We start from the raw sequence: 25,488 nt of genomic DNA on the forward strand, positions 1-25,488 counted from the left end.
GTGCCTCTTTCTTCCTGCTTGTTGGCTGTCCGCAGCTTGGGGCTCGGTGGCGGCTCGCGCTTCCTGCTGGCGTTGGGGTAAGGCTCGGGTGTTGTTTGTTGGGTGTCTTTCCTGTCTCCTCCGCCATTTCGCGCCCTTGGCGGGTTGTGTTGTCTGATTAGATGTCCCGCACTGCAATGCTTTGGCAGCGGGCTGCTGGTCTCCGCCTAGTGGCTCTGGGTGAGATAGCGTCCGCCATCTTGTGCAACGCGCTGGGGGAGATGGGGTCGGAGCGCGGATTGGTTTTCTCTCAGTTCCCCTAACCGATTTCCCTGGAGATTACCCAGTATGAAGCTGGTATCGCTGCTGCTTCACTCTGATGAATTCTTTTAGGATCATGGTGCTTTACAGGCACCTCTGCAGGATCGGGTTACAGCAACTCGGCCGGAGCACAGTGTTCCTGTTTCCTCACGCCATGAGCACCAGGCCTCGCCCCCTCTGCTCTACAGGTATATAGGTTGTCTCTAAAAACCCCTAGTTTGTGCCATATGGCTGTTCTCTGCCCTCAGACTAAGACCAAGTGAGGATCACCAGGGGATTCTCTGCATTGTGCCCCCGGACCCATCATCCGCTAGCCACAAAAGTAATGTCGGAGGTGAACCTGCTGTATGTTAACAAATAGATAATTCAACAAAATGTGCATCCCTACTGTGCGATGAAAGAACAAAAGTAGAAAGTACAGATTTCAGAGCTGTGTGATATTGTCTCTCTGACATTTATCTGCAAGGGAGATATGATGACACAGGTTTTCTTTTCACAGCTGTTTAAATATGTGCATCCGGACCGGTTACCCCTGCACATGCACTGATAACATACTGAAATAGAGCTCAATGTTTGAAGTTCAGCCTTAAGTAACACAATGTCATTTTATCTGCATGATGATTATGAACGTTGTTCTATGACCTGAAGGACCTCTTGAGCGCCAGCGAATAAGAGAGGGATGGGTTGGATCCTTCTATTACATCCCTCATCTTGCCTATTATTGAAACAGGTCTCTTGTGATACTCCAGCTGCACTGTTGGATGACTGCTTCTTGTGAGCACCTGGTCAGGCTATCAGTGGCAAGCTATCGTTAGTGATGCAATGCAAGTCGGCTGCAAACATTACAATAATTCTTTTGATTACCTTGGTTTAACGTTTCAATGGTGAGATAAACGTTTCCCCTGCAAAACGTGCCGTAGAATCTGTTGTCCCTCTGAACGTAGCAAGGTATTTAGCGCAGGCTTGAGAAAAGTGAATGGATAGCATTGTGTCTGGTATACACCGGGAGTAAAGACATGTTACACATTTGTTGTTTTTGTTAGCCCTTGATTAGGCTTAATTTCAAGTTTTAAACCCGTTTTAAACCGTTCCAGAGGCTTGATATAAATGAGACACTTTGAGTCAACATGTTGCTAAACCTTGCCAGAGAAGACCCTGAGATAATCAATTCTGAAGGAAAGTTTGAGGTTTAAGTGATTAAATTCATATTTTTTTTTGTTTGTTTTCACAGGAGGTTCCTGCCTTGGGGAAGGCTCATTAGAATGGCCACAGGGGGGAAAAACCCAAACCCGCCCATTCACGCCAACCGGCTTATCAACGAGAAATCACCATACCTTCTGCAACATGCCCACAACCCTGTCGACTGGTGAGTGTGGTAATTGGTGTCGCACTTTGACTGTCATCCAGGAGGTTTATATCCTGCTCAAACAATGTATACATGCTGTTGACCCTCTAAAAGCAAATTGGTATACAGCCTGGCTTGTTCTTACTTAAATGGTGAGAATTCTGATTACAAGATTTCTCCCACTCTGATGAGTTTATTGATGAATTTGTGAACACACATTCTTTGTCAGTCCTTTTTACCATCTCAGAATTCAAAGAAGTATAGTTCAGGTATGAGAGACTTTTGAATTCTTATGAAAATGTGTAGGGATACAAGTACTTTGGTGTGCAGAATTCTATGGTGTGTGAGGCCAAGTGTTTGTGGAAACCACCTGCTGATTCTCTGCAGTTGGAGGAGGCTGCCAGTATATAATAATACAATGGGACTCATTACGACCCTGCCGGTCCACCGGAAAGAACCGTGGTGGTAAATCCACCAACAGCGTTCTTTCCGGACCGGCTGATTAAGAGTCCTGCAGGCGGGAGGTGTCACTCCCGCCAGGTCTGACCTGGCGGGTTTAACACCACCCACCTGCCGGCGGACATGAAAACACTGGCACCGTTACAGCATGGTGCCAGTGTTTCCACTTCCCCATTCCCATGGAGTCCTATGGGACTCCATGGGAATGGGGATTAACAGAATTCCGCCTCCGAAATTACCGGGTCACCGGGGTTGTAATGCCCCGTGATTCCGGCAATCACGGAGGCGGAATGGTAATACGAATCCGGCGGTAACATGCCGGAATTTTGGTCCCGGTTACCGCCGGACTCGTAATGAGGCCAAATATATTTTAACTGTCCATTCTTTGGGCATTGTAGCACAAAACACATGTAAAAGATAAGAATGGTTGTAATTGGTGAGGGAGAGCCTTGATGCAAAACCAGAGGTGTACTTTGAAGGTTGTAGGTGAGTTGGGTAAAGGATGTGTGTGGTTGTTGTAAGAGGGAAGCCAGAGTGTTGTCCTGCTCAGCTGCTTTCTAATGAGTTCCACCCTGCAGGCGTGGGTGGTTTTATGGACTGTGCTATATTGGTCTGCAAGGTGTGTATATTGCTGAATGTGTGTCGGGGTCTGCAGCTATGTGTTTTTTTTTTTTTGCTGGCCAGTTTGTGTAATGTCATGTTGAAATTTAGAGGATGAGCAGGTTAGTGATGGAGAGGGTCGTCATGGGAGCCTATGTCTGTCAACACTCCCTCATTCCTATTACTTTTGTGTAAGCATTTTATGACAATAAATTGACAACTGTAAATGTTGCCTTTAGTATGTTTCATCATAATTCACCTACATAGCAATTAAACATAATACATTATAGTGAAGCTGTCCACGCTGTGCTTCTCTGCTTGAAATGAAATTCTTGCACTGAGAGTTGCTCTGTGTAAGCAAGGAACGAACACTGTGGATCCTGGCTCATTGGTTATTATCTTAGGTTAATTCAGACAAGACAAGAACATGAAGAGAAAGATGCATAATTTAGTGATGGGTTAATTGACATATTTGTTCATGTCTTTGGACCTCATTACGAGTCCGGTGATAACCCTGCCAGTTTTACTGGCGGGTTGCCGCCGGACTCCGTTTTACCCACGACTGACTTCCTGGTGCCACCGGGAGATTCTAAATCCGGCGGCCCGGGAAGTCAGGCGCTGGTAAAATGTAAGTCCCCATTCCCATAGAGTAGTACTGTTAGGCAGAAACCTGTGCAGTTCCCTTTGGGAACACTGCAAAAGATTTAGGACTACAGGTGTTAGCAGTAAACCCACTTGGTAGCAGTCTGTACCACCCAGATTTACCTGGTAGCTGTGGCTGAGCAGTCAGACTTCCCTCAAGAAGAGTTAGGCAGTATGCAAAGTATACACAATAGGCACTCAGACACAATAATACAAGGAGACACTGACCAGAGCTTTGGTATCAAAGCATATAATTATTTATTTAAAAACACACGGTTTGAAACACTCCAGCACTCTTATTGTAAAATATTCTAAACACAGTTACTATTAGAATATATATACCCCTTTTTCCTTATCAGCTAAGTCACTGTAAAAGACCACTTATTTTCATACAGAGGTGAGCGCTTAACTAGATGGCACTCCAATAAGTTTATGAAGAAGAGAGGGAAAAAGACAGAATATGGAAAGGTACACCACTCTAAGGTTTAGGAACACTATTAGCAAGGCAGAAGAGCAAAAGTCACTTGTGAGCCAAAGTACATAGGCTGGGCCCACTCTTAGAGAGAGCAGAGCAAAAAAGCGCCCAAGATCACACAGTTACACTAGGCTTAAAAAGTCTTGCAGAGAGTTCGAAAAGAGTTTAGAGAGGCTCAGAAAAGTTTAGCCAGGGTGTCCCCGGCTAACCCAGGTTCGAAAGCCGGGGGCTAAATCTACCCCGTACAGTCGGTGGCAAGGGAAGCCAGGCGGGACACGGTACCTTAAGTGGGAAGGATCCTCCAGCGGTGGCAGTTGTTCCTGGCAGCGGGTGCAAGTCTCGTCGTCGTCCAGGGGAAGAGAAGATCTCGACTTGGAGGAAAGATGAAGGTTGTTGCACTGCCAGGGAAGAAACCAGCCGCAGAGTTTTCCGGTTAAAGGTGTTACCCTTTATTTCGCGGTCGTGGTAAAACGTGGTATTCCCGTTGCTGGGGTGCTTGGCACAGGCAAGGCGGCCACGAGATGCGTCGGGAAGGCGAAAAGACGGTGAAACTGGTTATCCCCACCAGTCAAAGGAAGAAGACTCTCCGGCGGGAGATCTCCTCTGTCGTTGGGAAAAGTGGTGAGACGGTCCAGCAGGGCACCACCGGTGGTGTCGTCGTGGCAGGACGGCTCAGCTTCTCCCTAATCGGATTCTTAGGTCCTGTGGCGACTTCTGAAGTTCCAGTCCCCAAAGCCCTGCTTTTATGCAGAAAACCCCAATTCACTCAGCCTAGCTGTCACTCAAACCGGCCGGCTCACCACTTGGGCCAATCAGGACGGAGTGCGACTTGAGTTGCCTAGGCAACTCAGTCCAGGGTGCCTAAATCCCCCTCCACCCCTCCTAAGTACCCCAGACAGAGTGGCACCACTTTGGAGGGCTTCTGTGGAGAAGCCCGCCAAAAAGTGGAACAAAGGGCTCGACTTGGGTTGGAGTCACAGAAGAGAACACAAACGCCATTTTAGAACCGAGTTTTGGCAAAAAATACCAACCGGAGAATTAATATTAATTAAATAAACCGGTGGTATGTTAGAGGCTATCGTAATTAAATAAATAAAGATAGTAGCCTCGAACAATGTGAAAATCCCACTGAGAAATATTTGCGGTTGAATATAAAAAGTAGTATCCACTGCCACCAGCCTAAACTCGATCAGGGGGGACGGAGACGTGCCCCCTCTACTAACAGACCCCGGGGCAATGGAATTGCCCCAGCCAGTATGTCCACAATATGATGGTTTGTACTGGTTCTGTTCAGAATTCAAGACTAGTAAAGTCAATGGTGACTTTACATGCCCTGGGAGACAGTAGTCAGTCCCAGGGTATGGAGTCTATACTGGGGTGTCACTATGACACCCCTGTGTTACTGCACTGAGGGTGCTGTGTAACACACATCACAAAAACACATGAAGCCCTATGAGTAAAAGACCCCATAGCCCATTAAACATATCTAGAGTCAAAGAAACACACTCAAATCATGCCCAAGAGTGAGGGTAAAAGTCTCACTCTTGGCAGGAGAAAAAAAATAAACCCCAAAAATCCAGCAAAGCTGCTGGGGGACTCACTAGGTTAGGAAATTCAGCCTAAACAGAGAATTCTCCCTAACAAGTACTCTATGGGTACACAGAAGCTCCGGCACCGTTGCCAACCGTTGCTAACAGTGCTGGCGCTTTCGTGACCGGTCTGCCTACTGTGACCGCTGCGCCCTGCAGGGTCTGACCTGTCGGGCACAGAGGCTCCAGCAGGCAGACTCATAGTTTAATGGTCCAGAAACAAGAGTGCCGGCCTTGTTTCTGGACCGACAACCTTGTAAGGAAGCATTGTCTGTGTGTTTTTGCTGGGCTGAGGGGATGTGGGTCAAAAGGCAAATTTGAGAATGCAAGAAACAGGATCTTCTTGTGCAAGTCTGTAAACTATGTAGGCATTATAAAGTGTGATCCTCAATTTAAACCACAAAGACTCTTTGCAATACTCTTGCTTCCTGCGCTCTCCCTCTTTGCCAACTTGTTGAAAACCCTATTCATGTAGCACGCCAATCAAGAACACCGTTCTTTTCATTGAAAAGCTACAGCTTTGGAATTTTGAACTTTCATACCTAGATACCCATCCATGCCCAGATGTCCCACTCCTATATCTACTGCTACTAATAATTCAACCACTAATTCATGTTTTTTCGCCGTGCGATCTGGTCGAGCAACTTCTCACAGTATCCATCTCCTTCTTAGGTCTTTTTCGTTTTTCTGTATCCCTTCAATACTTTCTATTGAAATGCTTCTTTTTCCTTTAGGCTTATGAGTCTTTGCCTCACACATTTTGCTTTCATTTAAAATATATATGCATATATATTTTTATTGTAATTTGCCTCAATTCACATTTTAATTTGCCCCTTTCCCACCAAGAGTCTAATGCCATATGCCACTGGCTTTAAGGGGAGTTTTCAGTGCACACATTCCTGTTCCGCTGTCGAGATGCACAGAAGCTGCCGTGGCGTTGTGCATCCAGTGCCATCTTCTGGCTTCTGTTTGGGAATTGCACTTCAGTTTCTCAAGCGTTCTACAACATATTTGGACCTTGGTAAGGGGACTCTGCATCAGGTTCCGTGCATGTCGATTGTGGATCTTCCAGTACTGGGAATATATGTACTACCACTTTTAATAATTCTTTCACAGCTCTTTGGGAACCCTTGGTTCTCCAGCATGGGGTCTGGCATGGATTCACATGCTCATGAATATTCCCCGTTGTCAGGCTGGGAATCCTCGGTAAAGAAAGAATCAGTATCAGTTTTGTTTCTGATCTGTCTTTCGTAGTAGTAACCAATCGCTGATCTCTGCGTCATACTGACCACAGCCAATGACTGCCCTCTACCTAAGCCCCGCCTCTGGCAGCCATCTTCAGATTTATACCGCATGTTCAAGTGTTGGGATCCTCGTGCTATTGCTCTCGAGCGTTAGTGCTATTTTTCACGTTTTTTCTCAGAAAATTTCTCTTTTTTCGGTCAAAAGAGCCTCAAGCTCCACCGTTCCTTCATCCGATCAACGGGGACCCGTGTCGGATTCGTCTACGCCCCTCAAGGGTGAAGATTTCGTCGAGCCACGCTTTTGGAGGATTCCAGAAGTTTCTCAGGCCCATCTCGGACATGGCCCAGGAGAAGGGAAGCTCGACGCCCGGAAAGCTGTTCAGGGTCTGCCCTGGATGTCAGCTTCAGAATGTCTTTAAGGAGGACGAACACTCCCTTTGCCTTTACTGCCTACATGAAGACAAGACGCACGTGGAGGAGGACTGTGCATTTTGCGGCAATATGTCGGAGCGGACCATGAAGTACCGCCATGAACATCTCGCCAACTGGCTGGAAGGAAAGAGCCCGTCAGGCGAGAAGAAGAAGTCCGAGCGGTCTTCTAAGACCTTTGAGGGCGCCCCGGCGATGGGGGTCCAACAGAAGGCCAAGCACCGCGAGTCCGCTGGCACCGGGAGCGCCGAACTGTCGGGCTCTACGGGCGCCCAGGCAGGGTGCATCCTCCCCGGCGCCATCAACCACGAGCCAACGCTCTGGCTCGGGTAAGAGGAAGGCTGAGCACCCGGCGAAACTCCTGGAGAGACCCCGGTCGTGCCCTAAGGCCCCATCGGAGAGGGAGCGAGGTGGTGACCCTCCCTCCAAGGAGAAGGCGGTGAGCGCACCTAAGGTGGTGAAAGCCTTGATCCATCCGGCCAAAGCCTCTATCGAGACAGTCACGGCGGCCCTGGCTCAGCCTGTGGAGGCTACACCAGTGGTGGCGACACCGGGGCCCAGAATCTCCCTGCCACCGCGGAGGGAGTCCTCTTTCATGCCCATCGACAGGACCCCCGTGAAATCTCCGACGGAGAAGAAAAAGGGGGGGCAGGATGTCGTCATGGACTCGGCCTCAGCCTCTGAGGAGGAGCTGGTCGAAGTCTTAGGCCAAGGCTCTGGCGTGGAAGAAGGCCATCCTGTCGGGAGGGACCCCGACGTGGAAGACGACGAGGGCGTCGAGGATGCCGATGGGGCTCCTGATCGCCTGTCGGATCTCCCTCAACCAGTGCCGCAAGACAACTCGGCGGCCATTTTGTTGGCTATACAGTCCTTATGCTCGGAGATAAGGACGAGACTGCCGTTACCGGCAACGGAGGAACCGCTCCCGACGGGGGACCCGCAGCCAGGCCCTTCTGGGAGCCCTCCCTCTAAGAGAAGAAGGATTCATCCTCCACCTCCTTTTCAGCCATCGCGCCCTGTTCAACCCTCCTCCCCGTCCACGACACGTGGGGATGATACGGGGACTGACACGGCCGCGACGGTACAGACGACGAGGTTTACGACGAGGATCTCCCGTCGTCACCTCCCACCTGGGCTTCCCCGCCCGACGAGATTGGATTGTTTCACTCCATGATCGCCAGGGCATCTGAGCTTTTCCAGCTCTGCCCGAAAGAGAAGAAGAAAGAAGGTTTCCTTTATCAACGGCGCGAGACCAAGAGAAAGACGGTCCTCGCTGTACCTCTACTAGACGATATTTGGGATGAGGTCCTCGCCCTCCTCAAGAACCCATCCACGACGCCGGCTAGAAGGGAAGAAGTACCGGGTCCCGGAGGCGGCCCCCTTGTGCCTTCGCGCACAGCCGACCCCGGACTCGGTCGTCTCCGCGGCGGCCAGGAAGAAAGCGGGGGGGGCGCGGCCTCTACGTCAACCTCCCCGCCGGACGGCGAGGGAAAGAAATTAGATACGATGGGACGCAGAGGCGATTAAGGCGGCCAATGCCTTGGCTATCGTAGCCCGCTACGACAGGGAGTTGTGGTACAAACTGGCCCCCCTGCTGGACTTCCTACCAGACGACAAGAGGGCGGAAGCCCTAGAGATCTTGCAGGAAGGAGAGGTGGCGTCGGACCACGCCATTACAATTGCGACGGACATCGCTGACACAGGATTTCGCCAGTTGGGCAACGGCGTGCGCCTTTGGCGGCGTGGATGGCTTAAGGCTACTGACTTCCGTCAGGACGTGCAGACCAGAGTCTTGGACATGCCGTTCGACGGAAACAACCTGTTTGGGAAAACAGTGGACGATTCCCTTCAAGCCATCAAGGCGGACACGGAGACGGCCCGGGCTCTTAGGGTTCTCCAGCAACGGCGCCCGCCCTTTCGGAGTGGCGGAAGCAAACAGGGTGCCTCCAAAGGTTCCATCGGCGGATTTTCCACCTACCGTCAAGCAGCCCGTTTGTCGTCACAGGAGGCTTACAGGGGACGAGGCAAGTCAGGCGGACTCCGCCGTCGTCGCCAAGGAGGACAAGGCGGCAAAGCCTCGTCGAAGCAGGTCTGAACCGGCCGTGGGGTCGGGCCCCACCGAAGCACCCCGGTGGGAGGCCGGCTGGCGAGCTTCGTCAGCGTGTGGGAGTCCATCTCCACCGACCGTTGGGAGCTGGACGCCCTAGCTCAGGGTCACGCGCTCGAGTTTCTAAAGAGGTGCCCGCGCGTCCCCCCTGTGGCCAGGAAAGAACATCACGTCCCTCAACTTCTCTTGGAGGTAAAGGCGATGCTCAAGAAGGGCGCCATCGAGCTCGTCCCAAAGAGGCTTTGGGGCTCCGGAGTTTACTCAAGATACTTCCTCGTGAAGAAAATGGGAGGATGGCGTCCCATCCTGGACCTACGACGACTGAACAAATTCATCAAAGCACAGAAGTTCCGGATGGTCACCCTCCAACACGTCCTGGGTCAACTGGAGGAGGGCGATTTCCTGTCGTCGTTGGATTTGGAGGATGCCTACTTCCATATTCCCATCCTAAAGGGACACCGAAAGTTTCTCAGGTTCGTGGTCCAAGGGCGTCACTATCAGTTCAGAGCCCTTCCCTTCGGTTTGAGGTCGGCTCCCAGGGTGTTCACCAAGTGCCTCGCACCGGTGGCGGCGCAGCTGCGCCGAGAGGGGATCCACGTCTACCCCTACCTGGACGACTTGCTCATCCGAGCAAAGACGAAGGAGCTCGCCGTGGAGCACACGGCAAGGACCGTCCAACTACTCACGGACCTGGGATTCTCCATAAACTACGCCAAGTCCCACCTGGTGCCCGCGCAAGACGCACTGTTTCTGGGAGCGAAGCTCGACACAGTGTCGCTTCTGGCCTCTCCGTCGGAGGAAAGGACGAGGGCCATCTTGGGCAAGGTGCAGCGGATGCTAGTTGCGTACGCGGCCAGGGTGAGGTCCATCAAGTCCCTCCTCGGAATGATGTCTTCTTGCATTTATCTCATCCGCCTGTGCAGGCTCCGGATACGCCCGTTGCAGGAGTTCCTGGACGCGCGCTGGATCCAGACGACGGGCAGCTTCGAGGAGAGAATCACACTCAACGAGAGTTTCCGACGAGCGATCCGGTGGTGGGGCACCCGCGCGCATCTGACGGCGGGCATGGACTTCCAGACCCCCGGCCACCAGGAGACAGTGACCACGGATGCCTCCCTGGAAGGGTGGGGAGCACACACCGAAAATCTGCACGCGAGAGGCCTTTGGCTTCCGACAGAGAAGTCCCTCCATATCAACGTCCTGGAGTTCCGTGCAGTGTTTTGGGCCCTCAGGTCCTTTCTTCCGTCCCTCAAGGGCAAGGTGGTGAGGACACCACCACCATGTTCTACATCAGGAAGCAGGGCGGTACCAGATCCCCAGCCCTGTCCAGGGAGGCGAAGGATCTGTGGCATTGGGCCGTAGCCCAAGGGATGTTTCTGGTGCCGTTTCATCTGGCAGGGATAAAAAACACCATCGCCGACTCGCTCAGCAGAGAGCTGCGCTCGTGCCACGAGTGGGAACTACGACAGGATCTAGTAGACCGCCTCTTTCGACGGTGGTGCACACCCCAGATCGATCTGTTCGCGACGGCGATGAACTCCAAGTGCCGGAGGTTCGCCAGCAGGTTTCCCCAGCCGAGGAGCATGGGCGATGCTTTCTCGTTCCCCTGGGAGGGCCTGTTTCTATACGCGTTCCCTCCATTGCCATTGCTGATCCGGCTCATCAACCAGCTAAAGAGGTCACGGTGCAGGATGATCCTCATCGCACCTGTGTGGCCGAGGCAGATATGGTTCCCGGACCTTCTGGACTTGTCAGCGTCCCCGTCAATCAAGCTGCCAGTGGACGCGGATCTTCTCTCCAGGGAAGGAGGCGCCATCCTCCATCACGACCCGGAGTCGCTGAACTTGCAGGCCTGGCTCCTGCAGCGTTAGAGTTTGGAGGATACGACATACCGGCCGACTGCAGAGAGGTTTTTGCAAAGGCCAGGGCGTCCTCAACTCTTAAATGCTATGGACACAAATGGAAGAGGTTCTCTGTCTGGTGCCACGCACAGAAGATTAACCCTCTACGGATTACGGCTCCCCAGGTACTGCCGTACCTTCTGACGCTGGCCAAGGCTGGACTGGCGCACGCGTCCATCAAGATTCATCTTGCTGCGATCTCCCGATACACCAGAACCACGGGGCGGACGTCTTTGTGGTCTCATCGTCTGGTGAAAGAATTCATGAAGGGACTGTTCAGATCGTTCCCGCCGGTGAAGGCTCCGGCCTTGGCGTGGGAGCTCAACGTGGTGCTGACCAAGCTCATGGGACCTCCGTTCGAGCCTCTGCACTCGGCTCCGTTGAAGTTCTTGTCGTGGAAAACAGCGTTTCTTGTGGCCATCACCTCCGCACGAAGAGTGGGAGAGATTCAGGCCCTTTCCTGCAAGCCTCCGTACTTGACTTTTCGCGACACGAGGGTAGTGCTCAGGACGCACCACTCCTTCATGCCCAAGGTGCCGTCGGACTTCCACCTCAACGAACCCTTGGTGTTGCCTGTTTTCTTCCCATCGCCTTCGTCGCCGGCCGAAAGGACTTTGCACTCGCTGGATGTGGCTAGAGCGTTGAAGTTTTACGTGGACCGCACAAAGTGTTTTCGGAAGACGTAACAACTTTTTGTGAACTTTGGACCTGTCAATCAGGGGAAGGCTCTCTCAAAGGCCTCCATTTCCAGATGGCTCTCCGGCTGTATCATGTACTGTCATCGGTTGGCAAACCGACCGCTGCCTGGCCGCCGAGAGCCCCTTCCACCAGAGCGATCGCAGCTACCACGGCATTCCTATCTGGTGTGCCCTTGCTGGACATCTGCAGGGCTGCTACGTGGAGGTCGACGCACACCTTCACGAAATTCTACTGCGTCGATCGGGATTCCAGGGAGGAGTCCAGGGTCGGCCAAGCAGTGCTGCGCAATCTGTTTGCCTAAGGTGAGCCTGGTGAGGAGGTAAGAATTGCTTAATGTTGAGTTTGATGTAATGCTTAATGTTGAGCCTTTGCCACCTCCCGTGGTTACTTACCTGTAACTGTTGTTCTCCAGCATGGGTCTGGCATGGATTCACATGCGAACCCTCCCGCCTACCCCTCTGCGGCTCTTCACTTGGTCATACTACCACTTCACGTGCTACCAAATCTGAAGATGGCTGCTAGAGGCGGGGCTTAGGTAGAGGGCAGTCATTGGCTGTGGTCAGTATGATGCAGAGATCATTGATTGGTTACTACTACGAAAGACAGATCAGAAACAAAACTGATACTGATTTTTTCTTTACCGAGGATTTCCAGCCTGACGACGGGGAATATTCATGAGCATGTGAATCCATGCCAGACCCATGCTGGAGAACAACAGTTACAGGTAAGTAACTTGTTCCTTTTACACCATCTAATGCTCAAGTGCACTTAACAGCTGGTATGGCGTGCAGTGTAATTACCAGTCCTTTGCTACCAGAAATCATTTTCCAACCAGACTAGGTCAGTCTCGTGCCAATTAGGGAGCTTCAAGTCCTAAGGTTAGCTCTGTAATATAGGGCTTGCCTGTCTGTAGTCGATCAGGTTTCGGACAAATATCCTGAAAAAGGTTAGGATAGTTTAGCATGCGCATTCAATGGAATTAGAGCATCACTCCTTTCAGAATCTGATCTTTAGGTATTGCATGCTCTGGCAGCTTATACAATGAAGATTACCCATGATTATTAGCACGGTGAGTCTTGGATTCTATTAAAGACACAGAGGAGAGCATTATGCTTCAACTTCTTTAATTTACTCTTCAGCGGTTTCAACACTTAAAACTAAAAATAAACAAAAGGTCTCTTTTTTTAACAACATTTCCCTAGCTTCTTCCTTTCTGTAGTCCTCTGCACTTCCTGTCTCTGTAGCCCTTTAGCCCTTCCTGTCTCTTAACTCCTCCTCTTCTTTGGATGCTCTGAACTAATCCATGAATGTCACAACTATAGCAACTCAACTCGAAAGTTAACAGCGACCCTGGTAAACTGTCTCAGGATTTAACATTTCAATGAAAACAACATCTACGTCCCTGTTCAGCCGTTCTTCTGGTCATTCCCTGTCAAGCAGAAAGAACACTGTTGGGGAGGGAGAATGCACTGCCCCGTTACCCTAGAGGGAAAATCAAATTGTTATAACAATCAAATATTACAGTGCATGCAATGGGTGGGATAGTATTGCTCGCCTACGTGTCTTTAATGGAATCAAGACTCCCCATACTAATAAGCTTGGGTAATCTTCATTCTATGTTAAGACCGCAGGTGAGCATTATGCTTGTTGTAAGCTCTGTATCACTGCCTCTACCACATATGAGACTGGCTTGAAATAAAAAATGAAGTGTCAGTATGTCTATGAGCGACGCCCCCACTGTGAATGCCTTAGATGCCATTGCGCCTCTTACCAAGTGGACCCTGAAACATATCAAGTCGATCCCCTCTTGTTGCATGATCTCGCAGGCCCACCTGGCTATCGTGGTTGAATCCACCGTCTTGAAAGATTTCTTGCAGGCGATAAGCAGCAACGCATAGCTGCAGTTGTCTGTGTAGATAGGGATACAAGATAGAAGAGGAGTGTTATTCCTCTACACTAACCTTAAAGTCATTCCAGGCATGGCCCTTCTTCTCCGGACACCCTGCAAGCCATCAATGGCAGTGCTCCCTTCACGTCCAGGTGATGAAACAACCCAACTGGGTCCGTGAGCGAGTGCATCTCTGATGGTAGTAACTGCAGGAAATCAGAGGAAAGTTCCATCAGGACTGGAAAGCACACTTGCAACCTCCACATGGGCACCACCACCATGACTATTGCTTTCTCCCTGTGAACTCTCGCCAGTACTCTGCTCAGCATCACGAAGGGCGGGAATGCGTAATGCCCTCTTCCGCTTCAGTCCTGCATTAACGCGTCTGTCCCTAGAGCACCTGGGTTCAGCCTCCAGCTGAAGAATCAGGTTGTCTGTTTGTTCAGCCTGGGCGCGAAGAGGTCCAGGTGCACCGGCCCCCATAACTAGTCCAGCCGCTGGAAAACTCCCTTGTCGAGCTTCCAATCGGTGGAGTCAGCTGGGTATCGGGAATTCCAGTCCGCTACAACGTTGAGGGATGCCGGCAGGTACTCTGCCGTCACCGATATCCGGGCCTGCAGGCAGTAGTGCCAGAAATCTTTTGCCAGTTCCGCCAGGAGTCTGGACTTTGTCCCCCCTAAATGGTTATGTATCTGACTGCTGAGATGTTGTCCATCTTTAGAAGAATGCAACAGTTTTCTCTGTCTTTCGTAAAGGCCTTGATCGTGAGGACCGAGCTTACAGTTCTAGACAGTTAATATGCAGATATAGTTCTTCAGAAGCCCATTTGCCTCCCGTCTCTAGTGAGCCGCATCTGGCCCCCCAGTCTGCTCTACTGGCGCCTGACTCTACTACCAGGTCTAGGCTGTCTCTAAAAATGGCGCGTTCGTTCCAAGCTTCCATGTTCTGTAGCCACCATTGTAATTCTGTTTTTGATCATCCAAAGGGATTGCCTTATGGTATCTCAGCCTCTGATGAAGATGCCTGATCTTCAGCCTCTGAATGGCTCTGTAATGTAGAGGCCCTGGAAATATATAGCTTCAACGGATGACACTAATAGTCCAACCAATCTTGCTAGCGCGTGGAGGGAGATGACCTCCTTGTCAAAGCACATCCTTAAATCCCACTTGATAGCTCTTATCATCTTTACTGGTGGTTCCAGAGTCGCTTTCCTTGAGTCTACTACGAAGCCCAAGAAATCTAGCCTGAGATTAAAGATATGTTTGCACAATTGCAAATAGGCAAACAATCGCTGGATAACAAGCTGGACACGCTGGCATGCAAGTGGATCATAACAAGCATGGTGATCGTCTAGATGAGGTTGAAACTAGGATTTTGGGTGTGGAGGATGAGACCACGAAGGTGTCCAGAGACATGGCTCAAGTGAAAAAGGCACTGAGGGATTTGACAGAGAAGCAGGAGGACCTGGAGTCGAGGTCAAGGTGGAAAAACCTTGGCATAACTGGCATATTTGATATTCCTGAATCAAATAAGTGGGGGGGGTCCAAATGGATGTACTGGTGGAAGCTATCCTGCGAGAAGCATTAGACCCGAATGCCTTCTTCTCGTCCTTTATAGTGGAAGGTGCACATCGAATCTGTGGAAATTATGGGAGGTCTTTAATTATGTAATAAGAGGGGAGTGCATAGCGAAAGAGTGGAATATTGAAAGCGATTAGGGGTGGGTTGGAGACTAGCGACATTTAGAGATCTTGTGGGAGACACTGACAAGCGTCTCTGACCCTGGTAAGCAACGCCAGATATTTGAGGGGCTACGGCGGTTTAATGAATTGGTGCACAGATAGGTTAAATTCCTACATAGACGGGGGAGGTGCGATAATATGGAGATGGGCAGCGGTCTGGTAAGATTTTGGCATTGGTGGCAAGGGTAGAAAATCCCTGGATGCACATAGCCACTATTAAAGGTGGTGAATGGGTGTTAGGAGGCTCTGACACTGAGATTGATAAGGCATTGGGTGTTTTTTTTCTCGCCTATACTCTTCGCAGCTAGATGCTCCGCAGTCGGTTTTGGAGTCTTACCTGTAGCAAGTGACTCTTTATTGGTTTTCTCAAGATGTGAAGGAATAGCTTAGCAACCCCATTAGGCTCCAAGAAATACAAAGAACAAATAAGGAGCTTCTCTCAGGGAAAGCTACGGGCCCGGCTGGTCTCACAGTGGGTTTGTATAAGCCGTATTCTGTTATCTTGGCGCCATACCTCCTGAAGGTGTACCACGATGCCTGGGAGAGGGGAAGCTACCCGAATATAGGAGGGAGGCGGTTGTGACAGTAGTAAAGAGTGGAAAGAAACCCTCGGAATGCTCACCTTACCGTCCAATATCGCTCATCAATGTAGATAATAAGATCGTGGCATAGATTCTCGTGAATAGATTAGCGCGGTTAATGATGACGTGTGTTAAGGCTGACCATGCAGGTTTTGTCCCAGGGAGATCGACATTGTATGGACTCAAGCAAATCATCGGACTGATGGCTGCTGTGAAACAGTCCGCTCCGGTAGTGACAGCTCTGCTAAACGTGGAAAAGGACTTTGATTTTTTTAAATGGCCATTTCCAATTATTGTGTTGCAATGCATGGTAATAGGGAAAGGGCTTATAGGCATGGTTACTCTGTTGTATGTCTCACCCATAGCCCAGATTTGTTTTTGCAGGCTGATGTTTGATCAGATCGTGTTGGGTAGGGGTACAAGGCAGGGATGCCTGTTATCCCCTTTGATTCTTGCATTGACAATCGAGCCCCTGGCTCACTTGATAAGTGGGATGCATATTAAAAGGGGGAATAAAGCTATGTTTGCATAAACTAGTCATATCACTGTATACAGATGATCTGATCCTGTATCTCAATGATCCAGTCAAAAACCTTCAACCCATCATGGAGTTCGGCAGGGTGTCAGGCAGGGTTCGGCAGGGTGTCAGGTCTTAAAATCAATTCCATGAGGTTAGTACTGTTCCCACTTACAGACAAGGTAACAGCCTTCCCAGATGGATTGGGGTTCCAGTATCATTTGTCGGTTACTAGATATCTGGGGATAGAGTTAGCAAGGTCAACGGCAGTCCTTTGGGAAAGGAGCTATGGTAAAGCTTTATAACAGGTGAGGTTAGCAGCGGAACGTTGAATGAAACTCTCCCTCTCTTTATATGGCAGTGTATCATTGGTTAAGAGGGTGTTGCTGCCAAGGTTCCTGTATGTCTTTTTAAATGTACCTCTTGTTGCCCCGTCTGCCTTTTCACAATGCTCAAAACCAAGGTCTCCACGTTCATATGGGGGGGTAAACGTCCCTGGGTGAGCTGGGGGAAGCTGATAGCGCTGTTGGATCAATGAGGACTGGCGCTCCCTGATTTTGAAACATATTACCTTGCTGGTCAGGCTCACTATTTGTCATATTGGTATTGCCCCACTCCCGATAGACCACATGTCCAAATAGAAAGGGCATTGGTGGCACGGTTGCTATTGAGAGCGGTGGTGCTCACGAAGGCTCCTAACATAACAGAACCGGGCAATGTAGTACAGTGTACACATAAGGCATGGCGAAAACTCAGTGGCAAACAGGGGAGGCGTCTCAGAAACTGCGGTTGAGCGCATGTCCAGATTTATTTCCACAAGGGTACTGCATTACACAGGACGGATTTAAGGAGTTGGCACCAACATGCCAGACATTTTCTTATATTTCCGTCTCAGACACACCTTGAAAGGAGTATTTGATGCCTTCCCTAAGCCACCAGCGGTTGCTCCGCAGCTTCACTTTGCCATCAAAGCCTGTGGGACAGGGAGGTTAGTGTCTGCTGCTTACGCTCGAGTTATCGAAAAATAGGCATGTGGTCAGAGACGTTGCATATGAAGTGGGAGGAGACACTACTAGAGACATCAGTGCCGGAGGAGGTCTGGCGATACTGTTGTAAGCAGATGAAGAGTGTGGCCCTGAACAGCCGATTATAAATTGCAGCATTTCAAGTACTCACATCATGCCTACTACACACCAGCTGCTTTGAGTAAAATCTTCCCAGACAGCCCAGATAGGGATGCCAGATGCTCTCCTTCCCCAGCCACCTTTCAGCACCTGGCGTGGCAGTGCTCACCTGTCAAGGCATTTTGGGTTGAAGTATTTCAAATTCTGGGAGACGTTGTAGGGGATCAGACGGAACCTAGGCCTCTAGTGGCACTGTTAGGATATACAAGAGTAGACATCTCACTGGATTAATGCTGGCCCTGGCTAAGACACGGGTATCTCTGTTATGGGGGATGAAAGGCTCCCACAAAACATCTGTGGTTGAAAGATATAGCTTATTGTTTTGATATGGACGCTGACATGCAAACGCTAAACCCAGTGATATTTGGGGCCCATATAAATAGTACTTAATGACACGGGGAAGACCCTCATCTAATTTATCAGACTCTGTACCTGATAACCTGATGCTTAATGTAATATGTAATGTGCTGTAATATTCTGCTTTTGTATTTTCTCTGCTCTGGCAACAAATTAAAGCTGTCTTGTTTTTTTGTTTAAAATAATAAAAATAATTTTTAAAAAAAGAAGCTGATAGACAATGATGATGGTGTGACAATGAGATGGGAAGATCAGAGAAAGTGTTTTTTAGCTGCCAATAGAGCAGTATCGTAGGATGAGTGAAGAGAAGAAAGAGTGGAAAGATATCTGAAGACTGGTATTTTTTCCAGCTCGACTGAGAGTCATATGGAAGGCAATGAGAGGAGGATTAAGCCATGACTGAGGGATTTACAAGAAGGAGAAAACAAGGGAAGAAGATGAAGAAAATCAATAGTGGAAAGCATATTAGAGTGAATAGAAGAAGTCGCCCGATCAGAAGACCTGGAAGTCCATTTATGCAATGGGGAAGAGCAGAACTAAAAGTTGCTAGAAAGGATGATGTATCAAAAGATTGACGAAACAAGGTGGGTGCAGTAGGAGGGGGTTGAAAGTGGGGAGGAAGTGTAGGCGAGACGCAAAGATGGAAGTAGTTGGATAGATAAGTGGGATGGGCAGTAACAGAAAAAGTAGGAGGAATGGAGCACAAGATGAGATATAAAGGCAAACTGGAAGTATGAGAAAAGGGAGTAGGGCGCTGAGTGAGATGGTTGGAGTCAATGAGAGAGATAAGGGGGATGGAGTAAGAGTGAGAGATTAAAATCGCCAAGTAGGAAAAAAAGCGAAACAGCAGGTAGTAAAAAGGAGAGAAGAGGGTCCAGATTCTCATAGAAGGAGGTTGGTATAGCGTAAGGCATGAAATAGGAACACGTTTAGTAAAGGAAGACAAATGATATTCAAAGGAGGTAAAAAGTGAAAGCTCAGGACGAGAATGGGGCACAGTCCATGAGGAGTGGTAAAGAATCCCAGGGCCCAGTGCCACTCCCACAGCCAATAGCATGTGGGGAGTAAAAACATTTGGTAGACACAGTAGAAAGGAAGTCAGGAGTGGTAGTATTAGTGGGATATATCCAGGTATCGGTTAGGAAGAGAAAGTGAAGATTGAAGCGGGCATTGAAAAGGCCAAACAAAACTATAGACCGAGGATCAAAAGATATAATCGGGTAGGAGAGATTATGGGGGTTCGGGAACGGGATGTAGCAGGGGGAAACTGCGAGGGAAAAAGAGCAGTGGGGATAGTTGAAGACAAAAGGACAAGTAAGGTAGACAGAAAAGTCACAGTCAAGACAAAGACGTAGAATAGAGAGAGCTCTGCACAAGTTGGGACCAAGGGCAAACAGGGATGGACACCAACCTTTGGTGGGGGTGCCCATGGTGGGGTCACCCAGTGGTGTCCAGTGTTGAAGGGGCAATGTGGGTCATATGAACAATCATGTGAGCCGCACTGCATGGTGTGCAGCTGGCCAATCCAAGTGGTGACAGGCTGCGGGGGAGGCCAGATGGAGGCATAGTAGTCCATGGGGCCTTGTGCGGCTGCCTTAGCAGGCCTGGGAGGTACTGTGGACCTGGAGGTAAGTATCTCACAGAAAGTGCTGCTCAACGTCCTACAAGTCTTTGCTGGGTCAAGTGACAATTCACGTGACCTGTTCAGGTTGGCGTACTGCTGGACCCGGTCCAGGCGGTGACAGGCAGCAGGGGAGGACAGGTGGAGACGGAGTAGACCACAGAGCAATTGGTGCAACTGCCTTGGGCGTCCCAGAAGGGACAGTGCACCCAGAGGTAAGTGGCTCACAGGAAGCGTGTTGCAGTGTCCTGCAAGTCATTGCTGTTCCACGTGACCCACGCTGGATGGCATGCGGCTGACCCGGTACAGGTAGTGACAGGCAGCAGGGGAGGCCAGGTGAAGGTGAAGGCAGAGTAGACCGCAGGGCCTCAGTGCAGCTGCCTTGGCGGTCCCAGGAGGGACAGTGAATCTGTCAGTAAGCGGATCACAGGGAATGCAGAACATTAGCCTGCAAGTCATTTCTGGGTAACGTGACCCACGCTGAATGGTGTGCGGCTGGTCCAGGTGGTGACAGGCAGCAGGGACGGCCAGGTGGAAGTGAAATAGTTTGTGGGACCTCGGTGCAGCTGCCTTGCGGTCTCAGGCAGGACAGTGGACCCAGAGGTAAGTGGCTCTCCGAGAGCACAGTGTAGCCTCCCGCAAGTTTTTGCTGGGTCACTTGACCAATCACATGACCCATGCTGGATGGAGTGTGGTTGGGCAGTCCAGGTGGTGACAGGCAGCAGGGGAAGCCAGGAGGAGACTGAGTTGTCCACAGGGCCTCAGTGCGGCTTCCTTGCTGGTCCCAGTGGACCCAGAGGTAAGTGGCTCAAGGTTCTTCAGATGAGGGGGAGAGTAGTGTGTTACAAATTCAGAGAGGTAACTATAGGTCTTGACCTTTGACAGGTTTAGATTTACCTGCTCACTGACTAAATAATTGGTTGCCCACTATTCAGTTCTGCCTGATATTTTTTTTATCAGTTTTAGTACCCATGGATGCACCTCCACTTTTAACATTAGCAGTGTCACCTTGATTGAGCTTTCCAGTACTTATCTATAAAGATTTGTGGAATGTGGAGAGTGTTCCCTGTGGCAGGAGCGGATACAGTGTTTCTTGTGCAGCAAGTCTTTTTTCACTCTCCTTCGTGAAGGCGGTGCTTCAACTACTAATACACTGGCTCCAAGCGGAGTATGGCGGAGTGTGGAGAGAGTGTTCCGGTGTTCCGTGGCAATGAGGGACCAATGAACTACATTGCGGCGCCTGCCAGCAGCAAGAAAAAGGGGAATTATCCTTCGCCTTAGGACAAATTTACTCTTTGCACACACACCTGTATGCCCACCGCAGACTAAGAACTTCACAGGGCGAAAATGTGCATGTTCTGAGTATAACCTACACAATCTCCAGCATATTCTACTTCTTTGCCCTTCTTTCTCAGGTTTGTGAAAAAGATGTATTCTCCCCTTACTGAGGTAGGCTTTCACATATCTCCTCTCGGTTTCGAATTTGCTTGTGTCAAAGTGTCTCCCTTTCTACATAGAACATTGAATTAAAAAAAGTCATTTTCAATCCGATGTAATAATCCCATAAACTACTCTGATGTATTTTAATTGTGGGCAGAACTGCCCCCTGTTCAAGTGTTGAGAAGGATTTCTGAACTTTGACCTGGAGGGGCAGAGGTTCAGAAGGCCAACCTAGCTTCTTTAAACAGGGTAACCTCTGGACAAGCCAGACCAATCAGGGTAGCTATGGCAGGCGGTCAAGACTAAGTCTCAGGAGGGGTGAGGGTGACTGAAGGACCTCAATGAGCACACAGAGCAAGGACACTTACAAATTACTCCAGGCAGGTGTTATGTTAAAAGTGTAGACACATTTATTACAAGGCCTTTGTAACATAGACCATAGCAAAAGAATCATAGTAATACTAAGTAAACCAATACATCACACTCAATACAATATATATACAAGACCATGGGGGTCTAAAGGTGTGACTGCATGAAATATGTCGACAACCTGGAGGGGAAGGAAACTGGCAGTGCAGGTAATCTTTTGGCCCAGTTCAACATCAATAATACACCTAACTAAGAGCCAGTCCAAGCCCTACGAAGAGAGGAGCCTTATGCTCAATAGTACATGCACGCGCTTGTGCCAAAGGGCAAGGAAGGGTCTCTTCAAGGGTCTCTAGTAGCTCAGGAAGGTGGATGAGGCGATGTAGAACAAGTTCCCACTATTCAAGAAGGACCTCCACTTGAAGGCATAGGCAGTTCAAGAGTGTGGGATGGGGTCGCTATTTCGCAATAGCTGTGGAAAGGAGAGGGGCCCCCAGCGGCCTCTCATGTGAAAAAATGGGCTCTTGCACTAGGGGCCACCAGTTGGGGAAAGGAGTACTCACCGGTCCCCGACGCAAGCAGACCCAAACTTCGCCAGTTCAGTCCACTTCGCTGGCAGGTTCGAATGCTGAAAAAAGGACATCTCGGCACCTTTCAGTTCCTTAGATACAGCAATGATTTCCAAATGAGACAGTGGCGATTTCTCTGCTCCGGGTGGAAGTTTCACTGCAACAGGCTTCAGGGGCAAGAGGGTCACCAATTCAGCGAACTTGCACAGGTCGTTGCTCGGCAGAGCAACGCTGTAATTGTTTACTCCGGTCCTGGTGCACTCTTCTCACTTCAGAACTGCAAACGCCAAGTGTACGAAATTCGGTGTGAGGGTGCCGGGGACACAGAGCTAGCCGTATACCAAGTTTCGAGGGCCTCCTCGAAACGGCGGCGGTGACAGAGCAAAGCAACTGGGTATGCTGGTCAGTCCACTGGTTGGCCCAAGGACACTTCCGAGAAAGCTTACTTGCAGGGTTTGATGAAGGTGCTGAAAATGAATGGTCCCACTATTCCAATGGGTCGAAGTATCTTCGCAGACCTTCTAGGACGACCAGATGCAGAGCTTTGTAGTTGCAGGATACTTGGAACCTATACTTTGTTCAGTGAGAGCTCAAGAGATCGACATGGTAGTGCAGGCATTCATGGCACTCTAGGCTCTCTGGCACCCAGGATGTGTATTGGAATCAGACATTCCAGCCCACATCCTGGAAGCACACACACAAGGCATGCAGAAGCCCGCTAAAGCATGGGGATTCGCGGAAATGTGCATCACCAAATAAGGACGGACTGACCTGGGTCGACTCGACCTGGGGAAGGTGAAGGGGCAAGATGGCCAAAGCACAGGACAAAGAACCTTGTGGCATGGCCATTCTGGAGCCAGGCCACCTATTCATGCCAAATGCGTTTAACACAGTTAAAATGGCAGGAAAGGGTTACAAATAATGCGAAAAGATATCTGCCACCAGTCCTGTCCATGACACATCTGCACAGTTCATAAAAAGTCCAGCGAGTATCTAGGGCCTTTGGAAATGACTATAGACCCAAGTGTGCGGTATGGTAAAATGCATTGCACACTTGTTACATGTTGCACAAAAGCTGCAGCATGAAGAAAGGACTCAGGGAAACAAAGTCTCCCAGTACTTACTGTCTTAAGGGCATGTCAGTTTCCCCATAAAAAGTGAGCGAAAGCCCACAGCAGTGCAGCTGAAGGCTGTGCTTCTCTGGCAAAGTCAGTCAATGGTGTCTAAACAGCAGCTAAAAAGTTTGGGGGTTGACACATAGAGGGAAAATTGCATACAATTATGAAATCTTCCCTAACACTCGTCCCTCCCAGACTAAGGATGGGGGGGAACTTATCCACCTCTGGATGAGTTTCTTCTTCAGGTCAGTTAAACATTCTGGACAACCCATCAGCATTGCTATTTTCGACACCTGGCCTATGCTCAATAGTGAAGTCAAAGCCTTGGAGACTTATGGACCATCTAAGCAACTTTGGATTCTCACCCTTCATGTTCATTAGCCACTTTAAGGGCTTATGGTCAGTTTGCACAGTGAAGTTGGTCCCATAGAGGTAGGGTCTCAGCTTCCTTAGGGCCCACACAACAGAGAAACATTCTTTCTCTACTGTGGACCATCTCACTTGGGTCTGTGTAGTGGGGGTAGGCCAGTCTTGTACTGCTTGCACTTTACTGGGTAGAGGCTCTATCCTCCCTCCACCTACTTCATGTCCAAGGTAGACCACTGATCCTTGCCCAATATGGCACTTTATGGTCAAGTGGGCCTTCTGAAGAGCCTGTAACACAATCCCAAGGTGTTTCACATGGTCTTCCCAGGTGGCACTGAAAACTGCTATATCATCCAGATATGCAAGACAGAATGCATCCAACCCATTCAACACATGGCTCACAAGCCTCTGGAAAGTGTCAGGGACATTCTTCAACCCAAAAGACATTACCCTGAACTGGTAAAGACCCTCTGGTGCTGAAAAAGCTGTCTTCTCCTTGGCATGTTCTGCAAGGGCTATTTGCCAATAGCCTGCTGTGGGTCAAACGTGCTGAGGTACTTGGAGGCACCCAAAGTATCCACCAGCTCATCTGTTCTGGGCAAGGGGTGTGCATCTGTCTTGGTGACAGCATTCAGAGTCCTGTAATCCACATAGAACATTAATTCAGAAGTACATGCCTTTGGAACCAAAACAACTGGGCTGGACCAAGGACTACCTGAGGGTTCGATCACCCCAAGATCCAACATTGTGTTGACCTCTGTCTTAATGTAAGACTTTACTTTGTCTGACATTCTGTATCCCCTACGGTACACTGTCTCCTGTGTCAATGCTATGTTTGCACCAAGGTGTCAAACCAGAGGACTGTGAAAACAAGGGGGAAATTGCCTAAGAAAACTTTTCACCTCAGCCTGTTGATCAGAAGTCAGGTGAGTGGCCACGTGCACACCCTCAATTGAGCTGTCTGAAGGACTGCTTTGGAACAGGCCAGGGAGAGGTTCTGACTCCTCTTCCTCAACATCTGAAGCCAACAGCAGTGCAGCGATTTCAACTCTTCGGTGAAAGCCTTCAGTGTATTTACATAGAACACTTTTGGAGCCTGACCAGCCCTTCCAAGGTCCACTAAATAGTTGACCTCACCCAGTGACTCCACTATTGTGTAAGGTCCTGACCACTTGTACTGTAAATCTCTAGGCCTTATAGGATTCATGATCAGGACTTGCTGACCAGGTGTGAAATTGATGAGGGAAACTTTCTGCTCATACCAGTGTTTCACCAGAGCTTGCCCTGCCTTCAACTTTTCACTAGCCAGACCCATCAGGAGTACCTTCCTTTTTCTGAGCCTTCTGAGCCCTAGCACATAGTCCACCATGTTGGTAGTAATGGGGGGAGTGGGCATCTCCCATGCCTCCTTGATTATGGCTAAAGGTCCACTTAAAGGGTGACCAAACAGAAGTTCAAAGGGGCTGAAACCAACACCCTCTTGTGGTACCTCTCTGTAGGCAAACAGTAAGCGTGGTAGCAGAAGATCCCGTTTTCTTCTTTGAGGTTCTTTCAGAGCCCCAATCATGCTTTTCAAGGTTCTGTTAACCTTTCAACCAGACCATTGGCGTGTGGGTGGTATACGGATGAAAACATATAGGTGACATCACATTCCTTCCACATGGCCAGCATATACATAAAGTTGCTGCCTCTGTCAGACACAACTTCTTTAGGGAAGCCAACCCTAGTAAATATGCCAAGCAAAGCTTTTGCAACTGACTTGGCAGTCACAGTTTTCAATGGGATGGCCTTGGCATGGTCAATCAGCACCACGATAAACCTATTGCCTGAGGATGTTTGGGGTCAAGGGGACCAACAATGTTGATCCCTACCCTCTCAAATGGTACCCCCACAACTGGGAGTTGTTCCAATGGAGCTTGGATTGTTGAGCCACTCTTACCTGATAACTGG

At 49.6% G+C, this 25,488-nt stretch overlaps 1 protein-coding gene across 2 annotated transcripts in view; it reads left to right on the forward strand.

Moving 5' to 3' along the window:
• SPATA20 (spermatogenesis associated 20) overlaps window positions 1-25,488 on the forward strand; it is a 2,241,715-nt gene that overhangs the window by 262,728 nt on the left and 1,953,499 nt on the right. For both annotated transcript variants that reach the window (XM_069654894.1, XM_069654895.1), the window contains exon 2: window positions 1,532-1,666. In XM_069654894.1, the coding sequence (XP_069510995.1) occupies window positions 1,532-1,666 (135 nt within the window). The remainder of the gene's footprint in view (window positions 1-1,531; window positions 1,667-25,488) is intronic.

The sequence above is a fragment of the Ambystoma mexicanum genome, chromosome 3q (genome assembly GCF_040938575.1).
Source record: "Ambystoma mexicanum isolate Mex_15411 chromosome 3q, UKY_AmexF1_1, whole genome shotgun sequence".
Taxonomy (NCBI): domain Eukaryota; kingdom Metazoa; phylum Chordata; class Amphibia; order Caudata; family Ambystomatidae; genus Ambystoma; species Ambystoma mexicanum.